At 41.5% G+C, this 26,771-nt stretch overlaps 1 protein-coding gene across 6 annotated transcripts in view; it reads left to right on the top strand.

Annotated features, from left to right (window-relative positions):
* BCAS3 (BCAS3 microtubule associated cell migration factor) overlaps positions 1-26,771 on the top strand; it is a 546,677-nt gene that overhangs the window by 19,108 nt on the left and 500,798 nt on the right. For all 6 annotated transcript variants that reach the window (XM_058675591.1, XM_058675590.1, XM_058675592.1 and 3 more), the window contains 2 exons: positions 2,038-2,113; positions 10,248-10,354. In XM_058675591.1, the coding sequence (XP_058531574.1) occupies positions 2,038-2,113; positions 10,248-10,354 (183 nt within the window). The remainder of the gene's footprint in view (positions 1-2,037; positions 2,114-10,247; positions 10,355-26,771) is intronic.

The raw sequence follows: 26,771 nt of genomic DNA, 5'->3' as shown, positions 1-26,771 counted from the left end.
AGTTTGAATCCACTGTTCTGCTTCCAATCCATCTCTCTGCTTATGGCTTGGGAAGGCAACAGAGGAGGGCCCAAGACCTTGGATCTTTGTACCCACGAGGGTTAGCTGGAAGAAACTCCCAGCTTCCAGCTTTGGACTGGCCCAGCTGATTTGTGAGTTGAACCAGCAGAAGATCTTTCTCTCTGTCTCTGCCTCTCTCTCTATAACTCTCTCCAACTTTTAAGTAAAATAAATCTTCAAAAAACCCAAGATAATTGAAATTATACGGTTATATAAGGTCGTTATTTTTTGGTACAGTAAGTCTGTTGTGGAAGTACCCCATCTTAGTGTTTTGCTTATTTTTAAAAAAGATTTAGTTATTTCAAAGGCAGAGAGAAAGGTCTTTTAAAGATTTCCTTATTTGTTTCAAAGTTAGACTTATAGAGAGACATAGAGATCTTCCATCCAATGGTGCATTTTCCAAATGGCTACAAAGGCTGGGATCAAGCCAGTCCAGGAGCCATGGTTTCCATTTGGGTCTCCCACATGGCAGGGGCTTATCTTGCACCATCTTCCACTGCTTTCCCAGAAGCATTATCAGAGAGCTGGAGAGAAAGTGGAGCTGGTGCAACTCAAACTTGCTCTCATATAGGATACTTGATATTACAGGCAGTGGCTTGATTTGCTATACCAAAATGCTCGTCCCTGAGAGTGGTCAGTGAGGGATGAACCAGGAAGCATCCAGGATCCAGAAAACTTTGAGTCTCCCAAGTCTCCAAGGTAGCAGGAGCCCAAGTATTTGGACCATCATTTGCTACTTCCCAGTCATGTTAGCAGGAAGCAGATGATCCAAGACTTGAGCTGACATTTTGTTATGGGGTGTGGGTGGGCATCTAAGCAGCAGCTTAAGTGGTTGCTTCACATTCCCCCTCTCCCCCCACTGCCGTCCGGCCCCAATTAGTGGTATTTTAAAGAAACTTTTTATATGAACGTGAGATCTAGAGGTAGAGCAATATTCCATTTGCTGGTACACTCCCAAAATGGCTAAATTAGGACCCAGAAATTCCATCCCGGTCTCCCACATGAGTGGCAGTTGCCCAAGCACTTTGGCCCTACTCTGGTGCCTTCCCAGGTACATTAGCAGGAAGTTGGATTTGGGAACACAGCAGTTAGAACACAGATTGGTGTCCAAATGTGAGATTTGGATGTCCCAAGCCTCAGCTTAACCTGTTGTGCCAGTATCAGGATAATATTGTATACTTTTTTTCCACACAAATTTTATTTGCAAAGTGAACAAATAAATGTAAAAAGAAGGAAGGGGAGAGCACCTCCTGAGAGGGATCCAGGAGATGGGGTGTCTCCAGAAAGGAGAGATATTTAAGATAGTTTTATATGCTTTTACTGTACATTGTATTAAATAATTGTTCTGCAAACTGAATGCCATTTTCTTTTTCCAAAAGTGTAACTGTTAATATTCGTAAGGCTTCAGAGTATATACAAATTATAAAAAAATTCTAAATAAAACCACATGCATAATGTAGTGATGCCTCCTTTTGAATACTAAGTGATACTGTTGACACTCCAGCATGAATGCATATCTTTGTTACCCTTGTGGGCTACTGGTAGGTTGGGTCTGGACATAAGAGACTGAAAGAGCAGGACTCCTTTAAGTGTCTTTGTCTATAGTTGCCTGATCACAAGCATCTAGGAACCAAACAGGATGGGGGTGGTAGTTTTGCCTTAAGTTGCCTTATTTGTGAATCAGTGTAGGGTGTGATTTAGTTTTTGTGTGCCTTTGAACGATAGTGGTTCTTCATTATAGATTGAGATCTCAGTGTTGGAGGTATCTGCAGCTCTTTAAAGGTTGAAGTTAATTTTTTTTTTGTCTGAAGTTATCAGAATTTTTCATAACATTCTTTGGAGCACATACTGCTAGTTATGAGGATGTAGGGTTGGTGAGGCTCAACAGGTCTAGCATAAGTTTTACCACTCTTTGCTGTGAACATCAGTATTAGAGTATAAAATGTTTGTATTAAAATATTCCCGTTTACTCTGCAGGCTTACAGTGGAACACCTGTAACAGAAGAAAAGGAGAAGATTGTTTGGGTCAGATTTGAAAATGCAGATTTAAATGGTATGGTTTTAGCTTCTGTTTGAATGTATGAATTAGTGCTCGCTTCAGCAGCACATATGCTAAAATTGGAATGAATATATGAATTAAATGTTTGGCATTGACTTGATTCCAGGTTGACCTTGCCTTTACTTTGGTCAGATTATTTGCTCTTACAATAACTATAGTTTTCAGAATAAAAAATTAAGGATTGATTTATTTTTATTGGAAAGTGATATATACAGAGAGGAGGAGAGAAAAAGTGGAAGGTCTTCTGTCCATTGATTCACTACCCCAGTGGCTGCAATGGCTGGAGCTGAACTGATCCAAAGCCTGGAGCCAGGAGTCTCTTCCGAGTCCCCCATGTGTGTGCAGGGTCCCAAGACTTTGGGCCATTCTCGACTGCTTTCCCAGGCCATAGGCAGTAATAGCTGGATGGGAAGCAGGGCTGCTGGGATTAGTACCAGCGCCCATATCGGATCCAGGCGTGTGCAATGTGAGGACTTTAGCCACTAGGCTACCGCATCAGGCCTAGAGTAAATTTTTTTAAGAGTTATTTATTTTTATTGGAAAGTCAGATAAACAGAGAGAAGGAGATACAAAGAATTTGTTTACTGATTCATTCCCCAAGTGGCCACAATGGCTAGAGCTGAACTGATTTGAAGCCAGAAGCCAGGAGTTTCTTCCAGGTCTCCCACAACGGTGCTTTCCCAGGCCACAGTCAGGGAGCTGTATGGGAAGTGGAGCACCTGGGACTGAGCCACTGACAATATGGGATCCCAGTACTTTGCAAGGGGTGGATTAGCCAATTGAACCATCATGCCAAGGTCCAAAGTTTTCTTTTTCTTCTTTTTTTTTTTTTTGCTTTTTACTAGCACCTAAGAATTGCTGGGGGTAAAATTCCATCAAGACTTTGGTTTTATTAAGTAAAAATACAGCTGTGCATGTAGGAAGAGTCCTTCTTCAAAATTACCTTATTATTGTTTGAACTTATTAGCATCCTTAATGTAAGATCCTTATTCAAATTGATTTATTGAACTCTTAAATTTGTTTAGTTTTATTATTTTGTTTATTTTTGTTGCTAAGTCAGAATCACAGAGAGGAGAGACAAAAAGATCTTCTGTCCACTGTTTGATTCCCCAAGTGTCCACAGCTAGAGCTGAGCCAATCCAAAGCCAGTAGCCAGGAACTTCTTCCAAGTCTCCCACGTGGGTGCAGGGTCCCAAGGCTTTGGGCCGTCCTCAATTGCTTTTCCAGGCACAAGCAGGGAGCTGGATGGGAAGTGGAGCAGCTGGAATTTGCACTGCTACCCATATGGGATCCCAGTGGATACAAGGTGAGAACTTTAGCCAGCAGGTTACCACGCTGTGTCCAGACTCTTAAATTTGTGCATTTTCCTATCCAAGCACACTCCTGTTCTTGTCTTAATTTATTCTGAATCATATTATGTGAGGGTTTGGCCTTGGATTTTTTTGGGTATACTGTCACAGCAGTTACCAATGGAGGCCTGTGCAGGCCCTGTTGAAAGTATTGACTAGAGCATCAGAGTGAACTGAGTTAGTGAATATATTGTAAGGAAACAGCAGACAGGCAGGACAAATGAAAGGTGACTTGCCTTTGGACACTGCAAGGCAGCAGCAAACTGGATAGCTGGAGTCTCTCTATTCCAACATAAGCTATAGCTTGAGATGTATACTTACAACAGCAATCTCTTCTTAGTTATGTTGAGCTTCCCCATGATCCTACATGCTTTTTCATGTAGGTAGTTTGTTTTTCCAGGCAAAATCCAGAAGTGTGTGTACCCTATCCGAACCTACCCCCATAATTTTGGTATTTTCCTAGTGCCCTGGAGCACCGATACTGATTATGTTTGGCATTTAGCAAAGGTCTCATCTTCCAGATATGCTTCTTGGTGGTCCTCCCAAAGTGGTCCGGCAGAGACCCAGCAGGTGGTGAAGCCTTAGATTAGACGGGTAATCTATTCCAGAATTGTTGGTCCACCCTGTCTTGGAACCGTAGGATGTTTAATGTAAAGAAATAGGATGTTGGAGGGATTGGTATCTTATTTGCAGTCCATTTGGAAATGAATTTGGTGCCTTCTAGAGGAGAAAGACTGAATTAGTTTGCAGTGTGCAGGCCAGCCGTTGACTGTCTGCTGTAGCATGGGCCACAATCTTTTTTTTTTAAATATAAAGATTTTTTTAATATATTTTTTATTAATTACATTGCATTATGTGACACAGTTTCATGGGCTCTGGGAATCCCCCAACCCCTCCCTGTACCCTCCCCCCATGGTAGATTCCTCCATCTTATTGTTGTATTAACATTTCAAATTCAGTCAAGATTCTTTCATTGCAAGCTTATATCAAGCATAGAGTCCAGCATCTTATTGTCCAGGTAAATTCAATGGTTTCTTTTTTTTTTTCTTTAAGATTTATTTTATTTTTATTACAAAGTCAGATATACTGAGAGGAGGAGAGATAGAGAGGAAGTGGAGCTGCCGGGATTAGAACCAGCAGCCATATGGGATCAAGGCGAGGACCTTAGCCACTAGGCCACGCTGCCGAACCCCAAATTCAATGGTTTCTTGAGGAGACTGTCTCTAGTCTGAAGGCAGAGCTGGAAGAACATCATCCTGATCAATTTAAAGCCACAACATAACATCAATGACAGTTTACAACTTTGTGGAATTAATTGACATGGTATTGAGTAACCAGTATGTTAAGAAAATGCAAGTTCTTAACCACATCCTGTGACTACTTCATTGACATTTCAATTTTAGTTCATACACAGAACTGGGTGCTACACACCTTAAAATGGCTATTGGGTACTATTCAGCTATCTCGTGTCTATTTCATTTTAGTATTTAGCAGTTTATAGTGTTGAAGCATAATTTTGCTGCACTTGGCAGATTTTAGTATAGTCTAAACTGGCTTATAAATCTAACAAGGCATTTGTCAACAGTTGAGGTGTAGAACAGTTTTAGGAGGGGTGTGCAGAGAAATCTTTAATACCCTAGTGAGGAGTAACTGATCTTTGTGTCCTACCTAGTAAGGTGTATGTGAGTCCATGCTTCTGTTCCACTTTCCTGCTCATGTGCCTCCCAGGATTTTCATTTAACATATGTCCTGATGTTTACCCATGTTGCTGCATGTGTCAGAATTCCCTTTTTAAGGATGAATAATATTCCATTGTATGAAATGGCAACTTTTGTTTATCCATTTGGATTTCTTCCATATCTTGGCTAGTGTGAGTAATGTGGTTGTGAACATGGATGTACAAATGTCTCTTTGTGTTCCTGTTTTCAATTCATTTAGGCCCGTAAGTAGAATTGCTTGCTTATATTGTGATTCTATTTTTTAATTTATCGAGGAACCATCTGTTGTTCTCTGTAGGGAAATCTAAAAAAAATTTACTCATACCTGTGCATGATAAGCACTTAATTTGTCTATGCTCTCTCCTCTCTTGTCACTACTTGCCTCTACATTTTTGCTGCTCTCTGACTTCTTTTAGGAGGTTGAGCAATGGTTGCTCAAGACTTTTTCATTTATGATTACACCATGTGATCAAAGAGGAGAAAGTATTCATTAGGAGATCTAGATGGCTGAGTCTGGGTCACTTTCCCATTTTTGGAATAGTTTGTGACCGTGGATATAGTCCTAGTATTATCTCAGTTTGTCATGTGACGGTCCTTGTGCTTGAGGGAAAATAACAGCCAATAGTTACAGGAGAGGGACAGAAGAGAAAGTGAGTGAGGCACGTGAAGATAATGGTTGCAGTGGACCTGCATTGCCTTACAGGCTGAATCTACAGTTTTTTGCTATTTTCTTAGGCATTCCATTGGTGCCTCAAAACTCAGTTCTCCACCCATCTCACTATCTCAGTTTAACAGCTGTGTCCCAACTCTAGTTATCTTTGAGATTATTAAAGACACAAAACTTGCCATGTCTTAGGGTCTTCACTCAGTAGACTTCTGGCTTCGATGTTTATACCACTATCTTTTTTACTACTACTACTGTTCAGTAAAATGAGAATGTACAGTACATTTTATTTTTTATATATTTTTGCTGTTTACATAGTTGACAAGAATGCAGGCCCATGAGGACCACTGAATAGGATGGGGAGGGTCAAGGTATGAGGGAAGGTGGGTACGGCAAATGCTTCCAATTTACCTTTTCTTTTCTTTTCTCCTGTTTCTCCGGGAGGGAGCCACTACCAGCTGCCAAACTGTATCAGTTCCCGGGGCACAACACATTCTCTATGCCAGATATAGGTAATATGATTCTGCTTTTAGTATGGATACAGAATACAGAGGAAGCAGATTTAGGAGGAAAGATTCAATTTCACTTTACATTCAACCTTTTTTATTTTAAATATTTGCTTATTTGGAAGGTAGGGTTACATAGAGAGAGAGAGGAGAGACAGAGAGAAATATCTTATATCTGCTGGTTTATTCTCCAAATGACTGCAGTGGCCTGGAGCTGTGCTAGACTGAAGCCAGGAGACAAGAGTTTAACCTGAGTCTGCCATGTGAGTGCAAGGGCTCAAGCACTAGGGCTGTCCTCTGCTGTTTTTCTTAGGCCATTTTCAGGGAGCTAGAATGGGAGTGGAGCTGCTGAGACTTGAACTGGTTCCTGTAAGGTATCACTGGGGTCACAGGCTGTGGCTTAACCCGTCACATCATGACAAACCCTACACTTCCACTTAGAAGGTTTGAGGAGAAACACCAGGTCCCTGTCTTCTTTCTATAATTGCCATTTTCTAGGGAGGGAGAATACCATCACTTGAGTATTGATTGCAGTGATGAGGGTAGCATTACAGATAAGGCTGAACAGGGTTTCCAAGAATGGGTGAGTTATAGGAGGAAAGAATATTGTAGTTAGCTAAAATTGCAGCAAAGACTGAAGTCATTTATAGGGCTTGAATAAGAGGAAAAAAAAACTTGAAGAAAAGAAAGAACATGCCTGGATAGAATTCAGTGGTAATTCAATGGTGATATGATGCAGGATATGAGAATAAATGTAAAAGAAGGAGGATTATTTGACCCTGTCATAAATCATGACTTTTAAGAATAATACAAATGTTTACAAAATTGTTTTATTAAAAAAATAGTGAGATCTTTTGAGGCACTGTTGTTCAGGGTAAGTGACTAAGCAGAATCTAAAACAATAGGAGGTTTTATTTATATATTGACAAGAGGGGTTTTGAATGTGACATTTGAACCCTTCTAAAGGGAACAACCTGTAATTGAAGTGATACTAGGTTGTAAAAGGATAATGGGTTGAACATCAAGAGTCTTGATATTTCTCATTCAGTAAATATCTTTATGTGTAAATTATGTCTAACTTGTCTGTATTAATGGTAAACAAAATGGACCCCTTTTCTGTGTGTGAAACAGGACTGATAGGTCACATTTAACAGTGCACACAAAACACATTAGAAATTATAAAAACAATAAGTATAAGTGTATGATATAAACATATTTTGGCCCCACATAAATAAGTTTGTAGTTCTGAATTTTAATAGGTATAGAGTCATGTATATTTGTTCCTGTAAATTATTGTCAAAGAAAATAGGTATTAAGAAATTGTTCATTGTAATCTTTGATGATTTGGTGGTTATCTTTGTACAACAGTGGATCTTGAATGCTAGGAATGTACGTAAAGGTGTATGGCATAGTACTTTAAAGGGAACATTTTGTAGTGTTGAGTTTGAGGCCTGGTGACTGCAGTAAATTACCTTATGCTAGGTAGCTTTTAGAGTAGATGTTGTAGCTAGAATAAAGTGGTGTTGGCGGAAGAGAACTGGAGATCTCTTTAGGAGTGTGTAGGAATTGATAATAGATGAACTGTTTTGGGGGTTAGGAGAGAGAGAAAAGTGTATTCTATGTTTGCTAAAAGTGGAATCTATGTTTACTAAAAAGTGGATTATATGAATAAAATATCCTTTCTGGGGCCCAGTGCAGTAGCCTAGAGGCTAAAGTGATCATCTTGAACATGCCAGGATCCCATATGGGTGCTGGTTCTAATCCCAGCAGCCCTGCTTCCCATCCAGCTTCCTGCTGGTGGCCTGGGAAAGCAGTCAAGGATGGCCCAAAGTCTTGGAACCCTGCACCTGTGTGGGAGACCAGGAAGAGACTCCAGGCTCCTGGCTTCGGATCAGTGCAGCTGTGGCCGTTGCGTCCGTTTGGGAGTGCATCTTCGGATGGTAGATCTTCCTTTCTGTATATCTGACAATCCAATAAAAATAAATAAATCTTTAAAAAAAACCTTTCTGTTGTTTTAGATTCTGTTTGGTCACTTACCCTGGACATCAGTGCCTCAAAAGGTTTCTCTTTTTGTTTCAGTAAAACAATTTTTAAATATTTGTATTATTCTTAAAAGTTTTAATTTATGACAGGGTCAAATAATCCTCCTTCTTTTACATGTTCCTCATATCCTGTATCATATCACCACTGAATTCCATCCAGGAATGTTCTTTATCTTCTTCAAGGTTTCTTTTTTTTCTTGTTCAATCCCTATAAATGACTTCACTCTTAGCTGTAGTTTTAGCTAATTGCATTATAGGTCATGATGGTGATTCCTTGTTCACCAAAATAGGGAATATTCGAAGAAGCTAATGTTTGAGGCAGACATGATGATCGTGGAGTGGAATTTGGGCTTCTGTTGAGACATTACAAGTGCTTGAAGTGGGTATTGCCAGCAGATGCTAACTAAAGCAAAGGATGGAATGAGACCACCTGAGAAGGACGTATTGTGAAGGAAAATGGAGTTTAGGAATTAATTTTGAGTAGTTCCGATAATTTAGGGTTACAAAAAGTTGATACAGCAGTGAAAATAGTGAAGGCATGAGTAGAGACATTGGAGAAAAATTAAGAGTGAAGCACTGAGAAGGTATTTTAGGAGAAAATGGTGAGCATTGGTTACAATTGCTGAGTAGTCTGATAAGATGTACTTTAAAAATGTTACATTTTACGACTTGTGGAGTAGTGTGAACATAACAGGTCACAATGTAGAAATATCAGGGTTGGAAAACACTATGAAATTGTTTTAGAGTGAATGTGAGACGAAAAATAAACATGACGATTATAAGCAATTCTAGAAACAGTTTCTAGAAGGGGAATATACAGTAATGGAAGTCTGATGAAGGGGAAGATATATAGGTTGCTTTCATTTATGAGTTCTAAAAAAAGATTTATTTTATTTGAAAGGCGGAGCAACAGAGAAAAGAAGATAAAAATATCTTCTGTCTCCTGCTTTACTCACCAAATGGCTGCAACAGGCAGGTTATACCAGGTAAAAGCCAGATCCAGGAGCTCTATCCCAGACTGCTGCATGCTTGGCAAGTTCCCAAGCACTTGGGTCATTTTTCGGCTGCCTTCCCAATCGAATTATCAAGAAGCTGAAATAGAAGCAGAATAGTTGAGGCTCAGCCTGGCACTGTGAAGTGGATGCTAACATCACAAGTGGCAGTTTAACCCCCTGCTACAATGCCCATATCCATGTACCAATCAGTTATTCTAGAAATGGTACTGTTTGTGGTATGAGGAACATATATTTTCTTCTAGTGTGAGGTTTAGCAATGTAGAAATTCCAGATGATTATACTTGATATTTCTATTTAGTGAAATTTGGCAAAATATTTCATTTTTTAAATAACTTTCAGATGGTTTTAAAACAGATTGTCTAATGAGATTGAGCTTTAGAACCTGCTTGTGCTAATAATTATAGATTCTGCTTGTATTTTTGTTTTTTAACAGCTGCTAGTGGTGAGGATGCCTGCATTCTGTATTAGAATATCCAAGTTCAAGTCCTGAATATGTTTCTGATTCTAGCTAACTGGCAAGGTGTACCCTGAGAGGCAGCAGGTGATGGCTCAAGTACTAGCTGTTGTGAGTTTTTGGGTGTGAACCACCATAGTAAAGAGCTCTCTGTTTCAGGCTAAACCTTTCAAATAGAATAAAAATAAAAGTTTTTAAGAAAATCTACAAATTTTTGTCATTTCAGCTTTCTCTTCATTTTCTTTTAAATGTCTTCCACTTACACATGTTTTCAAATTGAAAAACAGTTTAAGCAGTTGTTACCCTAATGCCACTGAAGAAGTATAGTTATTTTCTTGATTGACACATTTTTAAAATTTTCTTTTTAATTCTGATGCAGATACGTCACGAAATCTGGAGTTTCAGGAAATACATACCACTGGAAATGAACCACCTTTGCTGATTATGATTGGCTACAGTGATGGATTGCAGGTCTGGAGCATCCCTGTAAGTATGACAGTAGTTCAATCTCTGATAGTCCAACTCTGCTGGAGGTTGGCTGCTGGGAGACTGTTGTATGTGCACTGGCCTAAGCAGGTGTAGGCAGTGAGGGGGTAGGGGATGAATACTCTGCATGATTAGTAAAGTGGTTCAGGAATTCAGCACATCACATTTGTGCAAGATCTTGGTATTTCTCTTGGTAATTTTTAAAGTATGAATTATTTATTTCTGTTTTACAGAAAGTAAACCGAAGCTTATGAGGCTTTTTTTGTTGCTTTTAATAGCAGCCAGTAGCAGTTTGTTAGTATTCTGATTCAGTTGCAACAATTATGTGATAGAAAATCTAAGAAGTACAGATATGAAAAAAAACCTTCCTTCTGCTCTTTTCCCATGATTCCTCTGCTTTGAGACAACTTTGATTTCTAGTTTTTGTTACATTCTTACAGATTTATTTTATGCAAATAAAAAGAGTACAAATATAAGCCCCAAGTCTTGGTCTTGGTCTGAATCTTGCTTTTCTTTTTTTGTTGTTGTTGTTCAATTAGTGTTTGGAGAATTTCTTCATTAACTTTGATAGCTGCATAGTAATTCTTGTGAATTTTCCTGATGTCATTAGTTTCTTATTTATGTAAACACTTTTATTTTTAATATATTGGGAAGAGTGACACAAATTGGGAAAGACAGAAGAGAGAGATCTTCTGTCTGCTGGCTCACTCCCACTAATGGGTGGGGCTGACCCAGATTAAAGGCTTGCACCTAGGGTCCTATCCAGGTCTCCCTTATGGCAACAGAGGTGGCGGGGGCAGGAGTGCTCTGGCTGTCGTCCACCTCCTTCCCCAGCACAGCAGTGGGGAGCTGGATTGAATAGGAAGGAGCGAGGCCTTGAACCAGTGCTCTGGTGTGGGCTAAGCAGTGGCTTAACCTGATGTACTGTGTTGCTGACCTGCATGTGAAAACTGTAAAAGTCCAAATTTTTGTTTTGTATTTAAAAAAAGATATAATGGGTGAACGTGAACAAAGATGATTGTATGTCTGTGTCTGTATGGGCTCACATTCCATCAGGGGATTTTAAAAGAAAGAATTATTTATTTGTTTGTGAGAGCTAGAGAGGGGGAAACAGAGCTTCTACCCACTCGTACATTTCTAGATAACTGCAACAGCCAGGTCTGGGCCAGGCCCGAAGCTAAGGATCTTTATCCTGGTCTCCCATGTGGGTGGTAGGGCCCAAATAATTGGGCTGTATTCTGCTGCTTTTCCCAGGCCATTATCGGGGAGATTGGTCAGACGTGGTATAGTGGAACTTGAACCAGCTTCTGTAGAATTCTGGCAGAGTCAAAATCTCAGTGCATTTGTATGTGTTTTGCACTGTGTAGTATCGGTACTAGATTGCCTATTTATCTATTCCTACATGTTCTCCTTGGGGTACCAAAATTAAAAGTTTTTAAAAGAAATTGAAGCTTTGGGCCCGGCAGCGTGGCCTAGTGGCTAGAGTCCTCGCCTTGAAAGCCCCGGGATCCCATATGGGCGCTGGTTCTGGTCCCAGCAGCTCCACTTCCCATCCAGCTCTCTGCTTGTGGCCTGGGAAAGCAGTCGAAGACGGCCCAAAGCCTTGGGACCCTGCACCCGCGTGGGAGACCCGGAAGAGGTTCCAGGTTCCCGGCTTCGGATTGGCGCCCACCGGCCCATTGCGGCTCACTTGGGGAGTGAATCATCGGACGGAAGATCTTCCTCTCTGTCTCTCCTCCTCTGTGTAATGAAATGAATAAATCTTTAAAAAAAAAAAAAGAAACTGAAGCTTTGTAGCATCAGTAGGTGAGGTTTAGTAATGACTGCATTTTGGTTTGTTTACCGTAAGTTCATGGCGTTGATAAATATTTTTTAGTAGATGGGTGGATTTTTTTTTTGTGGTTCTTTTGCATTTGGAGGTTCTGGGCCAACAGAATGTGAATTTGCACATTTAATACATTTATTCACCAAACTACTTTGAAGCCCCTTGAGTATTTCTTTCAGCCTGACCTTTTTTCTTTCTGTTTCTTTTTTTTGTTGTTGTTGGGTATATGATTTCTCCTTAAGGTTTCTAAGCAAACATACTACCTGCATTTAATGGATGTCTGGATATTCTCAAGTATTGAATTTGTCTTCTAAAGTGGCATAGGGATTGTTAGTACTATTTTTTAAAGATTTATTTATTTTTCTGGGAAAGACAGATTTATAGAGAGAAGGAGAGACAGAGAAAAATCTTCTATCTGCTAGTTTACTGTCAAAGCAGCCTCAACAACTGGAGCTGAGCCAGTCCAAGGCCAGGAGCCAGAAGTTTCTTCTGGGTCTTCCATTCAGGGTCATAAGGTTTTGGGCCATCCTTGATTGCTTTCCCAGGCTACAACAAGGAGCTGAAGGGGAAGTGGAGCAGCAAGGACATGAACCAGTGCCCATGTGAGATCCCAGTGCATGCAAGGTGAGGATTTAGTTGCTGGGCTGTTGTACTGGACCTGTTATTACTTTTTATAAACAGTCTTTTAAAATGTATCTATAAGCATTCTTTTTTCATATATATATATGTGTGTGTGTGTATACACACACATATTTATTTGAAAGGCAGAGTGGCAGAGAGACACACATGTGTAAAGACTAAGAGATATCTTTTGGCCACTGGTTCATTGTCCGCAAGAGCTGGGGATTGACCAGGCTGAAATAAGCAGCAAGGAACTCCATCTTGGTCTCCAGTGTGAGAGATGGTAGGAATTGAAGTATTTGAACCATCATTTACTGCCTTCCCAGGCTCTTTAACAAGTGTGGTCAGGATCATAATAGCCAGGACATGAACTGATACTCCAATTTGGTGTGTAAGTGTCTCAAATGGTGTTTTAACATGCTGTGGCATAATGCCTGCCCCAGACCTGTTTTTTTTTTTTTAATTAATTTATTTTTATTGGAAAGTCAGATATACAGAGAGGAGGAGAGCCAGAGAGAAAGCTCTCCCGTCCCATGATTCACTCCCCAAGGGACTGCAATGGCTGGAACTGTGCCGATCCAAAGCCAGGAGCCAGGAGTTTCCTCCAGGTCTCCCACACAGGTGCAGGGTCCATAGGCTTTGGGCCATGCTTGATTGCTTTCCCAGGCCACAGACAGGGAACTGGATGGGAAGTGGGGCTGCTGGGTTAGAACTGGTGCCCATATGGGATTCTGGTGCGTGCGAGGTGAGAACTTTAGCCACTAAGTCACCGTGCTGGGCCCCAGAACAGTTTTTAGACGCTTGAACTTGGATATATTTTTCAGAGCCTGGAATTAAAAGTATTCTATCTCTTGTCTTTGGATGTATGTAGTTGATGTTTTCCAGGGCTTTGGAGAGTTTTCTTTTCTTTTCTTTTCTTTTCTTTTCTTTTCTTTTCTTTTCTTTTCTTTTCTTTTCTTTTCTTAAAGGCATGGAAAAATGAAAACCTGGAGTGTTCTTTGTTAAATCTTTCAAGATTATATATTTTAAGGTAGTGTTCAGAGGTAAGGATTTTGTTTGTGTTTTTTTCTTTTTAATTAAGAGGGGCTACCTTTTCTTCATTGTGCTGTTTGACAAAATTGAAGGCAGAGTCTGAACTCCAGCTTCCAAGAGTGACCTTGTGTGATTAGATGTCTGGACTGGATGGAACACATTCCTTTAATTGGTACTCAGGTTGCTTTCTTTAACTGCCTACTTGGCTTTAGTTATAATTAGAGGTAATATTTTTAATAGTTTAGAATTATTTATCTCTATTTTAAAGGTCTTCATTCTTCCTTATGCTAAAGTAGTTCATTTGTTTTAAAAAAAGCATTATTTATCTGTTTGAAGCATAGACATACAGGGAGAGAAGGTGAGACCAAAAAAGAGCTTTCATCTGCTGGTTTACTTCCCAGTGGCTGCAATAGCAAGGCTGAAGCCAGGAGCCAGGAGTTCCATTTGGTTCTGCCCTGTGAATGGTAGGGAACCAAGAACTTGGGCCGTCATCCCTTATGTCCTAGGTGAAGTAAGTAGGGTAGCACTAACGTGAACTGGTGCTCTGATACTGAGGTGTCCCAATGTGATGGCTTAACATACTGTGCCATGATGCCTGTCTCTCAAAATCTCCTTGATGAGATTTTGACTGATTTTTTTATTGGTAGTAGTATATTCCTGTGACTACTGCTTCAAGGGTTAGGAGGTTGGGGCCAGTGTTTTGGTATAGTGATGTAAACCATAGCAGGCAGTGCTGTCCCATGTGCGTGCTGGTTCATGTCCTGACTGTCCCACTTCTGTTCCAACTAATGTGCCTAGAAAAAGCAAATGCTTGGGCCCCTGCACGCATGAGAGAGACCCAAATGAAGCTCCTGGCTTCAGCCTGACCTGCCCCAGCTGGTACAGCTGTTTTGGGAGTGAACAGTGGATGGAAAAACTCTCTGCAACTCTGCCTTACAAATAAAAAAAATTTTTTTTTAAAGAGGAAGTTGTCTGGGACAAGAAGCTTCTGTGCCAGTGACTCAGCTCTTAGTATAATCAGAGAGGTATATATACACATAATCTCATGTAAGGATACTGTAATATAGGAATTACCCTATTAACTGTGGCTGATGTTGTAGCACAAAAGGGGTAATCCACTGTTTGAAATGCCAGCATTCCATATCTGAGCACAGGTTTGAATCCCTGCTGCCTCACTTCCAACTCTGCTCCTGCTAATGTGCTTTGGAAAACAGTGGAACATGGTCTAAATAGAATTCTGGTTTTGTCTTAGCTGTTGTGACTATTTGGGGAATGAACCAGAAGATGGAAAATTCCTATCTGTTTCCCCATCTATCTTCGTTACTTTGTGTTTCAAATAAAATTCAAATAATAAAAAAAAAGAAATTATTCTATTTATAGATGGTAATATCACATTGCTTGGAAAAAGAGAATTCAAATCTAGTTGTTTCTGACTTTATCACTTAAAAACTGTGCTTTGGGTCCAACACACCTGGCACGGTAGTCTAGGAGCTAAAGTCCTTACCTTGCATGTTTTGGGATCCCATACGGGTGTCAGTTTGTGTCCTGGTGGCCAACTCCCTGCTTGTAGCTTGGGAAAGCAATGGAGGATGGCACAAGGCCTTGGGACCGTGCACCCATATGGGAGACCTGGAAGAAGCTCCAGACTCCTGTCTTTGGATCGGCTTAGCTCTGGCCATTGTAGCCATTTGGAGAGTGAACCAGTAGATGGAAGATTTTTTCTGTCTCTCCTATTCTCTGTAAATCTGACTTTCCAAGAAGAATAAATTAATGTTTAAGAGGGGAAAAAAAAAGCTCTGCTTCATGTTTCCTAAATGTGACAGCACAAGGTATCCCATGTGAAGTGTTTGGTAGTTGAGTTTTACTCTTTGTAAGCTGAGGGAGTTAAGCTTATGCCTGTGGTACTAGTATCCCATATAGGCATTGGTTTGAGTCCTGACTGCTCTACTTTTGAGCCAGCTTGCAGCTTATGGGCCTGGTCTTGGGCTTCGTGCACCCATGTGGGAGTCCTGGAAGAAGCTCCAGTCTCTGAGCTTTGAGCCAGTCTGACTCTGGCTGTTGCAGCCATTTGGGAAGTGAACCAGTGACAAGAAGATTCTCTGTTTCTACCCTCTGTAAATCTGCCTTTCAAAAAACAAAATAAAACACTAAAACCATTAAGCTGTACCTTCAAAACTTAGTTATCAGCTGTGACAGTGACAGTTATTCACTACTATATCTGAACCTTTCTGAAATTCATCACCTGTCATTTGTTTGTTAATAATATATTGGCCTACCCCAGATACAGGGTAAAATGATATTGATGTGTAAACAATGGTATTATCCACTTTCACCCTGTAGCCCTTGACACTTTATTCCCTAATCAACTAAGTAAGATTATTAAAAAATAATTAAAAAAATGATAAACTTCAATGAAGAGAATCTGTCTGATTCTGTGCCTGTTTGGAAGCCTTTTTATCTTATTTTTGAAGAATTTTGGAACAGAAGGAGAAACAGTAAAATACCAACATTTCAAAAAAAAAATAATGTATTGGCCTGTAGATTGTTTATATGGGTCAATCATGAAGATAAATCACTGTCTTTTCTTTATAGAATAATCATGTAATAATATGATATATACTGTGATAACAAGATATTTTGATATATAATATGATAAAAATCATTTTTATCTTGAGTGTGCGAGCAGGAAGTCAACCTTCAACTTCCAGCTTCAGTTTTGGCTCCCTTGTGTTGGTTTTATATAGTCCACCTGTGAGATTCACATAGTAAAAATAAAAATATTGTGGCTAAATGTTAAAAAAAAATTAAACAGTAAACAAAGGTGAACAAAGTATAGATTACAAAGTACTGTAATCAGCATCAGCTGAAAGGCAGGACTTAATGTTTTTAAAATATTTATTTACTTTTACTAGAGAAAGATCTTCCATCTGCTGGTTCACCCCCCAAGTGGCCACAGTGGCTGGAGCTGAGCCATCCACAGCCAGAAGCCCAGGTCTCCCACATGAGTGTAGGGTTCCAAGGCTTTGGGCCATCTCAGGCCACCAGTAGGGAGCTGAAACGGAATAGGAGCAACCAAGACACAAACAGCACCCATATTACTGCCTTTGGAGGTAGAGGATTAACTAGTTGAGCCATTGCGCCGCCTCTGTTGCCTGTTCTTTACTAAGGCAAATATAGACTGCCTTGCTGAAAATGTTTGATTTAATAAAAGCTATAGTTATACATATATTAATTAAAAATAGTCATGTAATTCATAAGGGGAAAATACTGTTCTGTCTCTTCCCTGTTTGTAAAAAAGTAATTATTTCTATTTATTTGAGAGAGAAATTTCTATCTGCTGGTTCACCCCCCAAATATTAGCAACAACTGGGTCAGGCTGAAGCCGAGTCTGGACCTTGGTTTGGGTCTCCCTGTGGGTGGCAGTGATCTAAGTGTTCGACCCATCAACTGCTGTTTCTCTGAGTACATATTAATAAAAACTAATCTAGGCTCTCCATTAGCATTTGTAGCCTCCCAAGTAGTGTCTCAACTGCCATACAAAACTCCCACTTTTCCCATCATTTACTTAATTCTTTCAGATTTGTTGGCTCGTCTCATTTTAGTATTTACTTCAGTTATTTTATGATACATTTAAGTGGTTAAATCTTTTCTGTCAATCTTAGACACTGATTGACTTGGTGCCAATAAATTTTGTGAATTTAAGTAGCATTTGTTTATTCAGCATTGGACTAAGGTATATGGTAGTGAGCAGAATGTTCTTTGCTGCCATGAAGTTATTAGGGGTGTTGGTCTTAAATAATAAAAATAAACGAAGATATAACTTAAGTTATAAGATAAACTGCAATCATGAATTATGATAAGAAAGTGTTCTAGGAGTGAAAGAGTAAGATTTGGTCAGAATAAGATCAGAACTGCAGACAGTTGTCAGAGGCTCGGCAGTGGATATGATTTAGATTTGTCTTTCTGTTCAAAGAATATTGTGGTGAATGTTTTTTTCTTCATTTAATTTGGAGAGATAAATAAAATTAAGACTTCTTGTTAAATTGCATTCTTGTAAAGCAATGCCACTTACACTTTCCCGTTCACTTACTAATTCATTCACTCAGAATAGATTTATTGATTACCAATTACATGCTGGAATGTCTTGAGGGTTCTGGGAAAACAACACTGAGCACAACAAAGTCGTTCTTCCATTCCAAATAGGTGGGTTGTGGGTGGATAACATAGATGAACAATTATGAATGATGTTAGGTGATGAGAATTGCTACAGCAGGGTCATTGATCTTACTGCGGGTTACTGTTTTACACAGGGTGGTCTCAGCCTCTGAAAGACCTAGTGGAGCAGAGGTATATAGGAGCGAGCCCTGTGGATATCTGAAGGAGGAGCATTCCAAGGCAGTCACAGATTCTTCGAAAACATTTTCTCATATTCAGGAGTGACAGTAAAGCAGTTCAGGTCAAGGTGAAGGTTAGGGAAGATTCTGTTTAAGAAGTAGTAGTGAGCTAACTGCATTTTGTCATCCAATGTGAGGGCTTATAAAATTTCCAAACACAGAACAGTTGAAACATTTTTATAGTGAAAATGAATATTGCAGCCACAATTGTACCATTAAAATTTTTTTAAAGGTTTTATTATTATGATTGGAAAGCTGGATATACAGAGAGGAGGAGAGACAGAGAGGAAGATCTTCCGTCCGATGTTTCACTCCCCAAGTGAGCCGCAACGGGCCGGTGGGCGCCGATCCGATGCCGGGAACCAGGAACCTCTTTGGATCTCCCACGCGGGTGCAGGTTCCCAAAGCTTTGGGCCGTCCTCGACTGCTTTCCGAGGCCACAAGCAGAGAGCTGGATGGGAAGTGGAGCTGCCGAGTTTAGAACCGGCGCCCATATGGGATCCCGGGGCTTTCAAGGCGAGGACTTTTAGCCGCTAGGCCACGCCGCCGGGCCCTGTACCATTAAAATTTGAGGCTGGCCTTGTGGCATTCTGCCTGCAGTACTGGCATCCTGAATGGATGCCAGTTTGAGACCTGGCTGTTCCACTTCCCTTATAGCTCCCCGCTAAAACACCTGAAAAAGCAACAGAAAATGGCCCAAGTACTTGTGCCCCTGCACCCTTGTGGCAAGCCCTGAAGTAGCTCCTGGCTCCTGGCTTCAGGAGGCTATTTGGAGAGTGGAAGATTCTGTCTCCCTCCTCCTCTCTGTAACTGAAATAAACAAGAAAAATTAAAGAATTTTTTTTTTTTACTATACTTTGGTCTTATATTATGTTTTGTTCTTTGCACTTCAAAGTAACCACAGACATCAGTATGTGTATTAATAACTAAAGTACTTGATTAATTTTTATGAAGATGGGGTTTACAAAAAATTTAATATACATGCTTTCAGAGTAGTGGAACTGTCAAGTTCATGACCTTTATAATTTAAATTCCTCTAAAGACATAATTACTAGGTTATCACTCAAGAAATTTCCCCATGCTTTTTCACAGTTTTACCTGCACAGTATCCAGAAACAATCACTGTTTTGATGTATTTTCCTGTCAAAAATTAATTTGATCTATTATAAAATTCTTGTACCATATGTGCCATGTTCTGTTTTGTTCTCAGCATGTTAGTAAGGTTTACCATGTCATTTGTTTATTTTATTGTGTGAATGTGTTAAAGTTTATCACTTCTCTTATTGATGGACAATATCCAGCTTTTGGGTTATTTTATTTGATTTTTTGAAAAGATTTTATTTATTTTTATTACAAAGTCAGATATACAGAGAGGAGGAGAGACAAAGAGGAAGAGTTTCCGTCCAATGATTCACTCCCCAAGTGAGCCGCAACGGCCGGTGCTGCGCCGATCCGATGCCGGGAACCAGGAACCTCTTCCGGGTCTCCCACGCAGGTGCAAGGTTCCAATGCCTTGGGCCGTCCTCGACTGCTTTCCCAGGCCACAAACAGGGAGCTGGATGGGAAGTGGAGCTGCCGGGATTAGAACCGGCGCCCATATGGGATCCCCGGGACGTTCAAGGTGAGGACTTTAGGCCACGCTGCCACCGGGCCCGAAAGAAATATTTTATAGAGAGAAGGAGAGTCAGAGAGACTTTCCATCCGCTGATTCACTCCCCAAATGGTTGTAATGGCCAGAGCTGAGCTGATCTGGTGCTGGGAACCCGAAGCTTCTTTCTGGTGTGGGTAGTCTCCCAAGGCTTTGGGCCACCCTTGGCTGCCTTTCCAGAGCAAAAGTAGAGAACTACTTCAGAGGTGGAGCAGGCAGGCCACGAACTGGCACTCGTATGGGATGCGGACACTGCAGGTGGAGGATTAGTTTGCTGTGTCACCATGCCAGCCCCAAAATTCATTGATTTGAAAGGCAGTGTTAAAGAGAGAGAGAAAAAGAGAGAGAACTATTTTCCACCTGCTGGTTCACTCCCCAAATGACTGCAGTACTTGTGGACCAGGGCAAAGCCAGGAGCCAGGTGCACTAAGTCTCGCACATGCAATTGGACAATCTGTTGCTGCTTTCCTAGGATCATTAGCAGGGAGCTGGATGGAAAGTGGATCGTCTGAGACTGAAATTGGCCCACATATGGAATGCCAGCATTTCAGGATGAGGCTTAACTTGGTGCACCACCATGCCATTCTCTAGGAATGTGGTTACTGTTTTTTTGTTTTGTTTTTAAAGATGAAAGTTAGAGTGGTGATGAGGGGGAGAGAGAAACCTTATATCCAGATGGTTGCAGCAGGTAGGACTTGGCCAGTCTGAAGCCGGTAGTCAGGAGCTTCTTCTGGATCTAACACATGAGTTGAAGGGGCCCAAGCATCTTCTACCATTCCTCCCAGGCTACTGGCAGGGAGATTAATCTGAAATGGAGCAGGTGGAACACAAATTGACACCCCTATAGGAGTGTGCTGGAGTTATAAGCAGTGACCTTAACCCACTCTGCCATGAGGACCTCTCCCTCTTTTTTGTTTAGTACCTTGTCCCTTTGAATCTATGCCATTTTATGTCTCCCCAGTGATGTATGGATTGTTCTACATTATTGCCAACATTTGATGTTGTCCACTTTTTAAATTTCAGGCATCTTAGTGGGGCAAATCTTGACTATTTAATTGATGCTTCCATGAAAGTGAACAATATTAAACATTTTTCAAGTGTTAAGTTTTAGCTGTTTGTAGAGCTACTCATTTGTCTGTGAGGTTTTTTTCCTCATTAAAAAATGATTTTGGAAACCATCTGAGAATTTTGAAAGATAAATAGTGCTGTTGCTTCTGAAACTAAGAAGGATCTGTAAGGAGCAGATATGTATAATAAGATAGTTTGGTTTTAAGTGCTTGGACAGCGGATTTGTGATAGGAACTATCTGTTATGTATAGAGGACATGAAAATATACTTAGAGAAATCTGTAGTTATTTTCATGGTGCACCATCCAAACATGGATATGTAGCTTACAGAAGTATATGTTTGTGTGAGATTGAATATTAAAAAAAACATGAAAACGGAGTAATGCATTATCTATATAAAAATGCTTTGAAAGTCACTCTTAACAGTTAACGGAATTGTTGCCCATGACAGTGATTATGGTTTAGACATAAGGTAGTCATATATTTTTTTGGGGGGGGGGCAGTCATATTTTATTTAGCTCTTCTTTGACCATTAACATTGATGGGAGTAGTTACACTTTCTTTAGAAACAGGGGAATAGGGTATAGAATTTTTGGGGAGGAGATTTGAATTGCAGGGTGAGGAGTTGGGCTTTGTTAGACAATGTGGTCTCATTTAATTTAAGATGTTTTTAGTAACAGATACGTTCCTAAAGCTGGTTTTAATAAAGACTGATTTTGTGGCAGTGGTGTGATGAATAGAAAATGTTAGATGTTGACAGCCTAAAGTGAGATTGTTGTCAGAGGATGATGAAAAGCTTTAGAATGTGATAGGACATTTAGGAGAGATGGAAATCTTGACCTAGAGGCCCATGTTGCCTGGTATGCAAGATGGCATGATTATTAGACTTCAACTTACATCATATTAAAACATTTGAAGCAAAAGTAACACTATGTGTTATCTTGTGTTACAAGTTACAAAGGTTTCTCTTAAAATTTCTAGGAATGAGAAAACCCAAGAGAGTATAGTTAGCTTCTGTTTTTTCATACTTTTTTTGTCTTTAAAAAAATGACCAATTTTCTTGTATTATTTTGAAATGCTTAATATTTTAAGAACATTGAAAATGTACTCATCCTCCAACTATAGGCAACTGCCTAGGTTGCCTTGCATCTAGGCTACCCAATAGCTGGCAGGTGTTGTGGGCCTGGTTAGTGCCAAATTTGTTTTAATTGTATCAGTGTGCCAGCCTAGTTGCCTATCCAGTTTTCTTTTCAAAAGAGATGTGGGAAAAGCGGGAATGCTGGGCAGGGACACAGCATCCCAGCATGGGGTGAAAGGGGAGTGGGGGAGTGGTGGTGTCTGCAGATTGCCTGGGGAAGGGAGTCTGGGGGCATGTTGGAGTGGGAGTGGCTGAGGTTATGTTTGACAAGGGAGGAATGATTTCTAGGGGCTTCCACATACCTGGTGAGGAAGCTAAGACTGTGTGTGTGTGTGTGAGAGAATACTTTTATTTTATTTTTTCCTTAGGAAGTCAGATTTTACAGAGAGTAGAGACAGAAAGATCTTCCATGTGTTGGTTCACTCCCCAAGTGCCTGTAACAGCCAGAGCTGAGCCAATTTGAAGCTAGGAGCTAGGAGCTTCTGGGTCTCCCACATGGGTGCAAGGTCCCAAGGTGTTGGACTGTCCTCTGCTGCTTTCCCAGGCCACAAGCAGGGAGCTGGATGGGAAGCGGAGCACCCGATTTACAAACCATTGCCCCTATGGGATCCTGGTGCATGCAAGGCAGACTTTAGCCACTAGGCTACTACACTTGTCTCAACAAAGTGGTTTAGAGGCTAGGGGAGGGAACTGGAGGGCAGTTTGCGTTAGGCCAAGGCACCCACCCACATTAGAGACCTGAGCTGAGCTAAATGGCATTGCCTGTGGCCACTTGTGCACACAAAAATTAGGGCTGGGGCAAATGCCTGGCTGGGCTAAGCTGCAGTACCCACCTGCAAGTATTGGAGCAGGGGGCTGGGCCATGTCAGGATGGGCTGAAGCACCCTCCAGAACACAAGAGAATGAGATATGGGGCAGATTCTGTAGGCTGCTTGTAGGCTTGCCTCTGTGGGCTGCAGCACCCAGTTTATGTGGAGAGCTGACTGTGGTAACTGGCTGAGTGAGGCTGGACTACAGAAATCACCTGGCAGGAACCCTCTTACACTCAAGGGAACTGGAGCTGGGAGGAGGCTGGGTGAGACCAGGCTGCAACACCTGCTGACACATGCAAAGTTTAGAACTGAGGACAGACCATGCCTGGCAGGGCCCCAGCCCCTGGGGCTGGGAGCAAGCATGGAAGAGGAACTTGGGCAGCTCTCTTACTATGTTGTAGCTCCTGAGCATTTGTGTGAGTGAGATCTGGGGTCAGGCCAGGCTGGGTCACACTGGGAGGGTTGCAGGACCCATTGGCACACTGAAGAGCCATTGCTGGAAATGAGCCTGGTAGGACAACTTGGATAATGTTCCTGCTATGTGTAGCTCCCATTGGTGAGTGTGAGAGCTGGGAATTAGGGGAAGGCCAGACAAGGCTGGGCTGCAGCACCTGTTGGTATACATGTGGGCTGGGTATGGGTATAGGTTGGGTTGGTCCATTCTGTAGTACAGTTGTCATGTGCAAGAGCCAGAACAGGGAGTAGGTCATACCCTGTTAGAGCACAACACAAGCCAGTTCATACGAGGTCTGGTGCTGAGAGTGGGCCAGGCTGGGTTGGGCTGTTGCACCAGATGCTGAGAGTTGGACTGGGGGTGGGCTGGGCTGAACCAGGCTGCAGCACCTGTTGCCAAATGCCAAGATTGGGGGTGGGCCATTTCAGACTGCGGGTGCAACACCCACTAGTACACGCAAGACCCAGAGCTGAGAGTGGTTCTGGTAGGGGTACCTCTGGGTGGTGAGTGTGAGAGCTGGGACTAGGGGTGAGCCAAGCTGGGCTAGGCTGCTTTTCCCTCTGGTATGCATTCTCTAGCATGCATGAGAGCCAGAATGGGTGCTGGCCGGCTGGGCCAGGCCACAGCGTTAGCTGGCAAGTGCAAAGACTGGGTATGAGACACATAAGGCTTGACCGCAGTACTCTCTGGCAAGCACAAGATCTGGAACTAGAATCATGCTTGGTAGAGGAACTGTGGGCACTCCCATGCTAGTCTGTACCTACCAGGGGTGAGCACAAGAACCAGGATGAGGGGTGGGCCAGACTAGATAAAGTGGCAATACCTTTTGACATTCATGAGGCCATGACTGGGGTAGAGTGGACTGAACTAAACCATAGCACCCATGGGTGTGCACGAGAGCTGGATGGGATGTGGACTGGACTTGGCTAGGTGGCAGTGGAAGCTGGCAGGCACGGAAGCTTGGGCTAGGGGTGGGCCTGATAGGGGCTATTGGGTGTTGCCCTGAATAGGCTGCAGCACCCACTGGTTTGCCTAAGGACTAGGTCTGTGGTGGGGTGCCTGGGCTGAGCTACGGTACTTGTTAGTTCATGTGAAGAATGGGGATGGGGTGGAACTGACCAGGCAGGTGTATCCACCATTAAATTAATTGGCTGTGCAAGTGACCCACTGAACCTGACCTTGTACACAGTAAGAGTCTGGTGCATACAAGAGTCTGAGGTCACTTCAGGTGAGGCTTCTTTTGGGAATCCTCAACTATATCGCTGGACACAAACCCAGGCCACAGGGAAAATCATATGAGGTCCAGCCTTGGAGTGCATGTGTTAGAGCTGGGCCTCCTCAGTTGCTGATGTGTGTGTGGTGGACAGCATGCCCAGATGCATATGGGACACATGACAACCAGCTCATTTAGACCAACAGGGAATGTCAAGTACCTCGTCAGAGGATGAGAAGTAGAATAGGTTGTGCAATTCTTCAGAACAAACTTTGCATCATGTTCCTGTGTCTGTGGATGCACTAAAGTGGAGTTTGTCAACCAATAGGCTTTGGAAAGATTTTCTCAACCCTGGAGCACTGAAACTAGCAACTCTGAACTATCAAAACCACTCAGATGTGCCCGGCGGAGTAGCCTAGTGGTTAAAGTCCTCGCCTTGCATGCTCTGGGATCCCATATGGGTGTCAGTTTGTGTTCAGACCACCCTGCTTTCTGTAGAGCTTCCTGCTTGTGGCCTGAGAAAGCAGTCGAGGAAGGCCCAAGGCCTTGGGACCCTGCACATACGTGGGAGACCTGGAAGAAGCTCCAAGCTCCTTGTTTTGGATCAGCTCAGCTTTGTTTGTCGTAGGCTTTTGGGAGTGAATTATTAGGATGGAAAATCTTCCTCTCTTGTCTCTCCTCTTTGTATATCTGACTTTCCAATACAAATAAATATTTTTTTAAAGATTTATTTAATTTTTATTGCAAAGTCAGATATACAGGGAGGAGGAGAGACAGAGGAAGATCTTCCGTACGATGATTCACTCCCCAAGTGACCGCAATGACTGGTGCTGAGCTGACCTGAAGCTAGGAGCCAGGAACTTCTTCCAGGTCTCAAATGTGGGTACAGGGTCCCAAAGTTTTGGGCCATCCTTGACTGCTTTCCCAGGCCACAAGCAGGGAGCTGGATGGGAAGCTGGGCTGCTGGGTTAGAACTGTCACCCATATGGGATCCTGGTGCATTCAAGGCGAGGACTTTAGCTGCTAGGCCACTGCGCTGGGTCCCCAAATAAATAATTCTTAAAAAAATTAAATACACTCAACATCCTTGATATTATATGTGAATTTTACTCTATGTCACTTCATACTTACCCATACCTTCTGTAATAAGATCTTGTAATGTAATTCATTAATCAACCATTCATAAGAAGCTGATTGTTTATGATTACCTGAGATGGTCAATGTCCTTTTTATCACTGTTATAAATAAATAACAAAGAAAAAAAAACACATCCTTGGAACACTCTTCCCCACATCAGGATCTCTAAAGTGTCATCAAAGGTCCATCCCTTGTCCCCGGGTGTAGATGTAGTCTCGCAGCAAGGGGACCCAGGAGAAAAAAAATATTAAGACATTTGGTCCTACCCACCTTCCTCCACATCTGATCCTCCCCTCCCTAATCGGAGGGCCACATGGGCATGCATCCCTCTCAACTATATATAAGCAATATTAAAAAAACAAGCAAAATAATAATTAAAAATAAGTTTTAAAAGTGAGGGGAAAAAAAGGCAGTGCGTTTATCTATCACAGTACTCTGAATACCAGCTGATAGTTACATTCCATTTGTGGTTTTCTTGGTGCTTTGTATATACTTCAGAAATGTTACACTAGATGGCGCCAAAAGCTAAGAACAGTGCAGCTGTTCCTTGAAAGGAAGTATCTGCCCTAAAGCTTTTAGTGTAGATTTTATATACTAAAAACATTAGAACAAACATGCAAGGGCATATTTGAGGTAAACAACAATTAGTCTGTTATTTTTTAGAAGTTGGATGCCAACAGACCTTGCCATGTTAAGATTTTTAGCCAGGAACAATTTTTATGGGTTTCAATTTTTATGGGAGTCGTAAAAAGTTAGTGATTTGACTATACTGCTAAGGAGAGAACATTTGAACAGGCAGTTCAATGAAAATGGCTTTGTTGAGAATAGGGCCTTATATATTTGGCCCATTCTCCCTGGAAGGAGAGGTGATACATGGCTCTGTAGTTGGCTCTGCAATGAAAGGACTGAATGTATATCATGGAATGAATAAAAGCTGATGGAAAGAGTAATGCTCAGATAACTTCTGCAATCCACCCAAATTGTGAGTGAAAACATTTATTTAATTGTAGTTTTTTTTCCTGATGTGACTTCAGAGAAGTCTTACATCTGAAATTTAATATTCCTTAGTTTTTTTT

The sequence above is a fragment of the Ochotona princeps genome, chromosome 17 (genome assembly GCF_030435755.1).
Source record: "Ochotona princeps isolate mOchPri1 chromosome 17, mOchPri1.hap1, whole genome shotgun sequence".
Lineage (NCBI taxonomy): Eukaryota > Metazoa > Chordata > Mammalia > Lagomorpha > Ochotonidae > Ochotona > Ochotona princeps.
Note: the sequence above shows the minus strand (reverse complement) of the source record. Positions and strands in the feature narration are given on the sequence as shown.